The following is a 9,705-nucleotide window of genomic DNA, read 5'->3' on the forward strand; positions in this document are numbered from 1 at the left end:
ATCTCTTTATGATATTAGTATATAGATTATAAAAATTAAGTAACTACTTACCAAAGCCTATATTGCTTCTATGGCTACTAATCTTAGATGGATGGATGGATGGATGTTTGTTAGAGTTTGTAGCCTAAACGACTGAACAGATTTCGATGAAATTTAGCATAGATGTAGAGGATAGTCTGGAAGAACACATAGGCTACTCAGTTTTGTTTTTTTCAATCCCACGCGAACGGAGTCGCGGGTGAAAGCTAGTTTCCAATGAATCAGATCAAACAGGAAGTGGCAGTAAGTATTAGGGTTGTTACTCTATAACTAGTGTTTTAAGCTACCTTATTAAAACGGTACGGGTTTTGAAGCTCTAAGCTCTAAACTCTTAACTTCCAGTGTACGGAAGTTTCCAATACAATTTGACTTAGTTGTGATATTTCGTTAGTAAGTTAAATCCAAAATCCGTAATACTTTGTTTTATTCCGAGACCCTAATCTATTTATATCAGTTTCTGCGTTGTAAGGAACGTCATTAGCACAAACTGAAAACAGGACAGCACTGTACCAAAAGTTTTGGGTCCAATTATACTTTGTTTCTGTGCGGAATTCGTTTGAAACGGAATACGAATTCCAAATATCAGTTGCGATTATATTCAAATTATTATAAACTAGCTTTCACCCGCGACTCCGTTCGCATGAAATTAAAAAAAAACTAGCCTATGTGTTCTTCCAAACCATACTCTACGTCTATCCTAAATTACATCGAGATCCGTTCAGCCGTTTAGGCACAAACTCGAACAAACATCCATCCATCTAAACTTACGCATTTATAATATTAGTAAGATAATTATAAATAAGGAAACGGATTTAAATATGGAATGTTATCTTATTACTAGCTTTTGTCCGCGAATCCGACCGCGTGTTTAATAACAGTGTATGTGTTCTTCCAGATTATCCTCAACATCTGTACCAACATAGAAAACCGTTCAGCCGTTTAGGCTACAAACTCTAACAAACATCCATCCATCTAAACTTTCGTATTTATATTATTAGTAAGAAGTAAGATTAAGAATTATGAGTTTTCCGATAGCTTCATTAATTTTTTCGTTTCCAAAATAAAATTCCGCTATTTGACAATTAAAGTAACTGTTTTGTTAAGGTTAGTTAATTTAAAATGAGAAATCTTTTAAAAATAATCGTTACTAATGTTGTTAAAAGAATTCTGAACAGTCGTATATTCTTTGATGACAGAAAAGTGTTATATTGAAGAATGAAATTACGAAATGATTGAACGATTTCCCTCGCTGGTAACAAAGCTCATAACTTATCAATCATATAGGAAATATTGAAAAGAAATGTATTTTCTGATATGTGGGTTACAAAAAGTGTTTTGCCCTTATCTAAAAATCTATTTAAGGTTCTCTTAACGCAAAAAACAAGTTCAAGATTTATGGTTTTCTTACTTATCTCCTACACACTACAAATTTTTATGTATATAAATGTATAGATGTACTTTAAATAGTAAATTTTATAATATACTAGCTGTTCCCGTGCGGCTTCATCCGCACGAAATTATGAAAATTGTATTTTATTGTTTACATGTGTCAAATTATCAATTGCAAATGTCAAAATGACATGACATGATGACAAACCATGGCAACCTTGCTTCCTTGATGTTGGCAGCAACTTATAGTCTCTTTCCCAGATTAGGGTTTACATCCAAAATATTTACCCCCTAAGTTTAATGGCCTGAAATTATATAGCCAAAAGTGTAAGGCGTTTTATTAAAAAAAAGAATTATTCAAAAATATACTGTAATTGCTGACATCTTAGGCAACAAAGAAGTGTGTGTTTACGCTTTATTATACAAGTATAGAGTATATTTTCCTTCTCTAAGTACCTTAGTTCAGCGAAACCACTTCAAGTTATTTGATATCACTTCAACTTTCAGTAAACATTTTATCGTCGACTTCTCTCAGCTGTATTGAAAGGTAACTAATATATTTGCGAACTTTATTACTTACGTATTTGTTTAATGATTGCAATAAACTTTTGCAAATGAAATTCATATTAATACTAGCTTTCGCCCGCGACTTCGTCTGCGTGTATTTAAAAAAATGAAAGTAAGTAGCCTATGTGTGCTTTCAAACCATCATCTATGTCTTTGTCAAATTTTGTCGAGTTTCGTTCAGTCTAGGCTACAAACTCTAACAAACATCCATCCATACATCCATCAATCTAAGCTTTCGCATTTATTATATTAGTAAGATAATAAGATGTGAACTCACATTTCGATTTCGTAATAAATAATACTAATAATTATAAATGCGACAGTTTAGATGGATGTTTGTTCGAGTCTTTAGCCTAAACAACAGAATGGATCTCGATGAAATTTGGCACAGACGTAGATGATAGTCATAGGAAGAAGACATAGGCTACTTATTTTTGCTTTTTTTTTAATTCGACGCAGTCGTAGTCGCGGGCGAAAACTAGTAATAAAATATAAGGCTGAAACAAAGAGTAAAATAGACTTAAATTGTTGGGTCAAATATCTTAAAAATAAAGATCAAAAGCGAAAATAAATATCAAAAGCGAAAATAAATATCAAAAGCGCGAGTGTAATTTTACCTGAATCAAAACATTGTTTATAGCACAATAAAGTTGGTAATGATCGTTTGATGTAAAGGTCATAGGAAAGTTTTGGGTGAGAATATTTGTTTCAATTGTAAACGATTACGGACTTAATAATGGATTTAAATTGAAAACTTGATCGTATAAATCGTAAAATAGACGTTCTGATTATCCTGTTTCATATCAATATTGTTTATTTGTTTTTAAACAGCTTTATTGGACCCATTTAGACAATCATTCGCGTCACGTGTTTTAATTTTATTGTGGTGCTGTAACATTTAATTGGTTCAGTCAAATAATTATGTATCTTATGTAGCAAACTAGATTTAATTATAAACTCTGTGTTAAAAAATCAGACCCTCAACTGGCATTATTCTTTAAATGAAAAATCAATAAAATCGGTCTACAAGAAGCGAAGTTCTACAGTAAAAAAAAAACTGATGAATTGTCACCCTCTCCCTTGTATAGTCGAATAAAATGGATCGTATGGTATGGACTCAATAGCACCAGTTAGTGTTCATATTATGCCAATTTAATGCCAGTTCAGTTATGGAGCTCTACTGTCCTACTGTACTGGCTAAGTGTGAACCAGGCATTAGGCCATTTGTCTCAGAAAAGAATACAGCACCCAGTTTTACCCAAAGTCATTGGGTGTTCAGATTGTCAATAAAACAAAATATGAAATACAAAAGCATGTTAAATATGTAATTCTATCTATTTAAACAATCCTACGAGTATAACAAAATTGAAAGTTTTACAAAAAATAGTAGTTACAAACTTAAAATAGTTAAAATATTTTGCGTATATTGTGATATTTTTAGTCTGTGCTCCCAGAACTTTCAAAGTTTTTGTTTGACTTTTGACTACCAGTTTGACATATTAGTACGCACCGTATATTGCTTTGCATTGTTAATTTGCACAAAGAATTTGGCTTATAGAGCGATTTTATAATTCAAGAGTTATGTGAGAAACTATAAAAATATGGCATTCCTTTGTCCGGTTAGAATTCGAAGGGGTAAGAAGAAAAAATGTAAGTATTGAAAAGCTGTCATTTTAAAAACTTTTCGAGTCAACGACCTCAAACTTTCTATACATAAATATAAATATAGAAAACTAGTAAATTCATCTCGTTTTACAAGAACCTGTACGTCTGAATAACCGAGACCGTGGGAAAGTTTTTGAAACAATATTTGCGTTAATTGTTCAAATTTTATTTACGTACGTTTATTTATAATTTTGATTAAACAAAGCTCTTACAATAGCACTAAATAAAAATTATGATACATGCCTTGCACTCTCTGTTTAATCAAAATATAATTTGTCTACTTTTCAATAAATTTTCTAAAAAAAATTATGCCATACATGCTTTATTAATTATTCGACAGCAAACAGTGGTGATTCGGATAAAGAATTATCAAGACCTGGCTCCGGACTGAGTCCTGGTATGGGCAGGATTACTGGATCAGCAAGTATTGAAACATTAGTCCGAGTTGGTATAGAGAAGGAACATGGACTCAGCCCTGATTCCAAAATGGTGGTGCTTCATGACTTCGCGCCTTGTGTTGATGATGAATTAGAGGTTTGTAAACACAACTTAACAATTTACAGTGAAGGATAATATTGTACTTATGTATCCCTATGCACACACACTAAACCTCCTATCTAAATCAAATGGTTAGCTGTAAGGTAACTCTTACACAGTTAAGCTCATCTATTCTACAGTCTTTCAATTTGTATACATAATTTTTTTGTGTACAAACTTAAATAAATAATAGACAAACTGTGAAGCAACCTGCACACATTGGGGTAGAATCTGAAAGATGTAAAGAAATGAAAAATATTTATATTAAGAAAAATTACCACAGACTTAACCTAATTTACATTATTTTTACACACTAAACACAAACTAAAATAAACACAAAACAGTACGTAAATAAGTATGTCAGCAAGTCTGTAGGGTAGTTTGCTTATTAGCAAATTGTTCAGCTACCCTCCGTACTAATATAAAAACTGTATTACGGCGGCAGTGCGGCCATTTACTGTGAGTATCTGCTGAAAGTTACAGTAAAAGATATGTGTGAAGTCAACCTACAGTGCGGTATTGTTGACTATGGCCTAGTCAATTCTAACTTAGGGTAGACTTTAAGCCTCTCAATGTAGTGAGCTGATGATGAAACACAATTACTCCCATCACCCATAAGGGTGGGTAGATTTCCAACTGTAAATGTTCTAGTGCTTCTTGTCTCCACTTTACAATAATGTTAATGTAATTTTTCCATCTATCTAAACTTTAGGATGTTAAATATATGTAAAACTAGCTTTCGCCCGCGAATCCGTCTGCGTGGAATTAAAACAAAACAGAACTGAGTATCCTATATGTTCTTCTAGACTATCTTCTAGATTTACGCCAAATTTCATCAATATCCGTTCAGCTTTTTAGACTACAAACTCTAACAAACATCCATCTATCTAAACTTTCGCATTTATAACATTAGTATGAAGTATGAAATAAATTATATCTCACTGTTTCAGGTAAAGCGTGGCCAAATAGTAAATGTATTGTATCGAGAGAATGACTGGGTGTATGTGATAGTTGCGGAATCTCGACGCGAAGGGTTCATACCACATTCATATTGTGCTCCATGTGAACATCATGATTTGAAGAAGAAGTTGCCGAGAAGCAGATCACCAACTGATTTAGCACACAGAGATGTTTCACAGTAAGTCAATTGATTACATTAGTAACTATACCATTTTGCCCACACTTAACAGTGGTAGTGCCCGCTTTAACATCTTAGCACGAATAGGCCGGCACGCCCGGTGTAATACCACGACCACACAGAAGACAGGTGTGAAATGGTGAAATGGAAGCAATTCCGTGTTTTGTCTGATGAGTGTGGTGCCGGAGGCCTAATTTAAGTCCCTTTCCCTTTCCACCCTTTTCTTAAGAGGAAAGGATGGGAAGGAAAAGTGGATTTGACAGTGGAGGAGACGCATAGGAAGGGGAAATATCCTCTTTATGTGCGCTCCTCCTCCGTCAATTAAGGGTAGGCAACGCATCTGCAATTGTGGATGTTTATGGACAGTGGTCGCTTTCCATTTCGGTGGATTCAGGTGGCCGCTTGCTCGCTTGCCACCTTATATTATAAAAAAAAAAACAGAGGCCACTAAATTGAGTATTTACTTAATTCTGAGGGGATAGAGTTGCCAGCAAAAACTACTAGTGTATATTTTGTTTTCAGACTGTCTTTATCAGATGGTGCAACAAATGATGGTCATTCCGAGTTGGGAAGTGAAGGGGAAGCGTGTCCCTTCAGTAAAGACCCCTCCGGACGCTATGTGGTGTTGTACACATTCACAGCACGGGATGAGAACGATGTTGATGTTGAGAGAGGGGAATTTGTTACAGGTATATTTTATTATATGAAAAAATACCTAAGAAATTGTAAAAATCAGAATTAAATTTCACATTAATATAATAGCTGCTACAATTCGAAGATATCATGTGTTAATGAATATTCAATATGTTTGAAATATTTTGGTAGTTGCTTTATAGTAAATGTACAATCAGGGAATTTGACGGTGTCTCATCTTAATAGCTAGTTGTTTGGACATTATGTACACATTGAGACAGCGAATTGGTCGTTCACTAGTACACAGAACATTGTTTTTTTAACTAATTTCTAACAAATTGGTTATTTGTTAAGGCTGTTTATTTATTTATTTAATGCAAAAGTAAGGAATGAGGTAATATGTCTGTAATTCGAACACCGCGGAATTCCTCGACTGTACATTTGCATTGAGTTATTTTTCGACAGTTTTAAACAGAGAAGACCCAGACTGGTACTGGATTGTGAGGAGTGATGGTCAGGAAGGCTTCATACCTTCAGGTTTTGTGTATCCAGCTGTTAGTCAAGGTAAATACTTTTGTATATAAAAACTATTTTAATAATTATAATATTATAAAGAGGAATTTGTATGTTTGTATAAATTGAAATTTGAAAAATTGAGGCCTAATTTAAGTCCCTCTCTCTTTACCACCCTTTTCTTATAAGGAGAGGTTGCGAAGAGGAAGTGGATTTGACGGTATGAAGATGCATAGGAAGGCGAAATAACCTCTTTATGTGCGTCTCCTCCTCCGTCATATAAGGGTAGGTAACGCATCTGCAATCGCGGATGTCTGTGGGCAGCGGTCTCTACGCCATTTTGGCGGTTTCAGGTGGCCGCTTGCTCATTTGCCACCTTATGTTAAAAAAAAATTGAAATAACTCAAAAACAACTAGACCGATTTGGCTAGGGTTTATATTTAATTTCACACGGACAAAGTTGCAAGCAACAGCTAGTTGACAATACTATAATAGTTACTATTAAATTCACAATAATTAATTTTATCCTATCTTACTAATATTATAAATGCGAAAGTTTAGATGGATGGATGGATGTTGCCTAAACAGCTGAACAGATCTCGATAAAATTTGGCATAGACTTAGAAGATAATCTGAAGAACACACAGGCTTCTAACTTTTTTTTAATTCCACGGAAGTAGTCGCGGGCGAAAGCTAGCAATAGTAACTATTAAATTCACAATAATCACTACAATTTTTTTTAATGTTTTCAGCAACACAACAAGAGAATGCTCAGCCAGTGCACTCGCCGACGACAAACGCGAACAACACGTTGTTGTCGAACACAACCCTCAACAACACGACGCAGGATGCTGACGGACGCTACCACGGAACTGAACTAGTCATGTTGTACGACTACAAGGTAAGTGAATTATACAGATGATTCCTAACGGACGGACCAACGGTTTGGTCCACAAAACCGTTGAGCGTCCGTTAAGAATCACCCTGTGTACAAAAGTTTATTGTATTATCATATTTCATTTTTAAAACTTGGTATAGAAATCAAGGTAGAAGATGGCCAATTTTGTTATTTTGTGGGCAATTTTATGTTATAACTAGCTGTTCGCGTGCTTTCTATTAAAAAATAAAAATATTTATAATAACGTGCTGTTTCCGTGCGGCTTCTAATGTCAACATTCAATTTAGTCTTGGGTAGTACACGTACGATGTACAAAAAAGTAATGTTACTCGGCACTGTACTAAAAGTAACGTTACCGAACGGCTTCTGTTAATCGGACATTTAGTACTTTTAGTACACTACACGATATCGGTGTTCGCCTCTTCGTTGTTTGACTTGATTGTATATATGCCAGATTGAAGCATCCACCTTTGATGAAGAGAATCAAAAGTGGATAAAATTGACTAACTAATTAATAACTAAATTTATTTTCGCTAATAACATATGTTTGACCCTGCTTAAAATTTGATGTGAAGTAATATATAACCCTCGTTATTTCACACGATTTCACAAATCTGAAGTACTAAAGGTACTAAAAGTGTGTAGTAGTACGTTTTCCCAATTGTACTAGTACGGTGCGCACTTGCAGATGTCCGATTAAGCCCAAGACTAATTCAATTGCACAAATGACAATGGATAACAATAACGGTTACCATGGCAATCTTGCTTCCTTGATCTCAGTTTTGTCCCTTTCCCGTATTTAGGTTTTTTCCAAAACTTTTACTCCCTAAGTTTAATAGTGTGAAAATAAAGCCTAAAACATGTTGTAATTGGTAGCGGTATTTATTGAAAAAAAAGCATCATTCAAATATGTACTATGATTGTTGACATCCGACTTTTAAACTATAAATATAATAGGCAATATGCATATGGCGCCAAATTGCACCAATCTTTTTTTAAGTATACTTTATTACTATGAAAATATTCCTGCAAAAACTTTTTTTAATATAATGTGATTTAGTGGCAAAATTTAATCATTAAAAAGTGTCTTTTTTCAATTTCCCTCGCTAAGTTCTAAAACGCACACTATTGGTCGAAGCAAGTGGCTTATCTAATATGGCGTCGCTGTGTTGTCAATAAACAGTTCGTTTACGTTAGTTTATATAGAAATACACTCTTGAAGTATTTTACACGATATCAAAACCAATTTTAAAATAAAAAAAATAATGAATAGATTTAATAATTACCACTTATTAGTACCAGGAATAATAAAAATGAATCGATTTTTGACTTTTTGACCTTGAGAAGCTTTGTTGTTTTTCAAGTCGAAGTGACTGACATCTGAGCGTATGTTATGAATTGAACAAGACGGTTGACGTCAATTGTCTATTGACAACTCAGGTGGCGTTTTAGTCGTTCGAAAATGGTCGTAATTTTATTTTAAGCTCAATGGTTGAATATTTTCGCGTCAATTTTTTTCTGGATATTATATAACAAGTAGAATCGTTTAGAAAAGGAAAAAAAATACATGCATGTTCCCTATTGTACACATATGTGTAACACTACGTAACAAAGAAGTGTGTGTTTATTACATTAGTATAGAACGTAAGTTTATTGTAGGCGCAGGCGCCAGACGACCTGTCGGTGAAGCGAGGTGAGTGGGTATACGCGGATCTGACGCAGCAGACGGTGGAGGGCTGGCTGTGGGCGCACGCGCCTAAGTCGCGGCGCTCCGGCTTCATTCCCACCGCGTATGCGCGCGCACCGCACACCACTTCGCTCTGAATTACACAAATTTTACTTAAAACTAAACATCCCTCATCCCTTATAGGTTTCTCGTTCTGACCAATGCCCATTTACAAGTTTCTTCACGGACACTTGCTTCAATATTATTGTATACTAGCTGTTGTTTGGGATTTTGCCCGTGTAAAATGAAAATAACAGTAAAAAGTGTAGCCCTTGTTCTCAGTGATAACATAGCTTTTTAATAGTGCACGAATTTTTGAAATCGGTCCAGTAGTTTTTGAATTATTTCGATATATACAAAAATACAAACGGGTAAGAAATTTGCAGCATGTAAGTGAGTCTTAAGAGCCCCTTGTGACTGCGCCAATTGTTTTTTTTTATATTTAAGTATATGAAAAATCTGTACTCACTGTACACTCATCAACTATCGAACTCGGAACCGTTAATTGGGACACTAAGGGAGTCATTTAGTGACTAATGAATTGCCACACTTGAGGGTTTCTGATATACATTTGAAAAAATCCAATACTTGCCAATGTTC

The 9,705-nt window shown here is 34.5% G+C and overlaps 1 protein-coding gene across 2 annotated transcripts; it reads left to right on the forward strand.

The window, feature by feature from the left end:
- Positions 1-3,461: 3,461 nt before the first annotated feature.
- LOC106109558 (SH3 and PX domain-containing protein 2B) lies at positions 3,462-9,384 on the forward strand. 2 transcript variants are annotated; one of them, XM_013291118.1, is made up of 7 exons: positions 3,462-3,645; positions 4,001-4,194; positions 5,148-5,335; positions 5,858-6,024; positions 6,434-6,532; positions 7,234-7,382; positions 9,039-9,384. In XM_013291118.1, the coding sequence occupies exons 1-7, from the start codon at positions 3,597-3,599 to the stop codon at positions 9,201-9,203; spliced, it is 1,011 nt and encodes a 336-aa protein (XP_013146572.1). In that variant the 5' UTR covers positions 3,462-3,596; the 3' UTR covers positions 9,204-9,384. The 2 variants fall into 2 exon arrangements, with proteins under 2 accessions (XP_013146572.1, XP_013146580.1); XM_013291126.1 differs by lacking the exon at positions 3,462-3,645 and adding an exon at positions 3,726-3,833.
- Positions 9,385-9,705: the final 321 nt, after the last annotated feature.

The sequence above is a fragment of the Papilio polytes genome, unplaced genomic scaffold (genome assembly GCF_000836215.1).
Source record: "Papilio polytes unplaced genomic scaffold, Ppol_1.0 DF824269.1, whole genome shotgun sequence".
Taxonomy (NCBI): Eukaryota; Metazoa; Arthropoda; class Insecta; order Lepidoptera; family Papilionidae; genus Papilio; species Papilio polytes.

Coding starts and splice junctions, on each gene's coding strand:
- LOC106109558 (XM_013291118.1), top strand. CDS start 3,597: ATGGCATTCCTTTGTCCGGTTAGAATTCGAAGGGGTAAGAAGAAAAAA. Junction 4,195..5,147: donor GTGTTGATGATGAATTAGAG/GTTTGTAAACAC, acceptor TCACTGTTTCAG/GTAAAGCGTGGCCAAATAGT. Junction 6,533..7,233: donor GTATCCAGCTGTTAGTCAAG/GTAAATACTTTT, acceptor TAATGTTTTCAG/CAACACAACAAGAGAATGCT.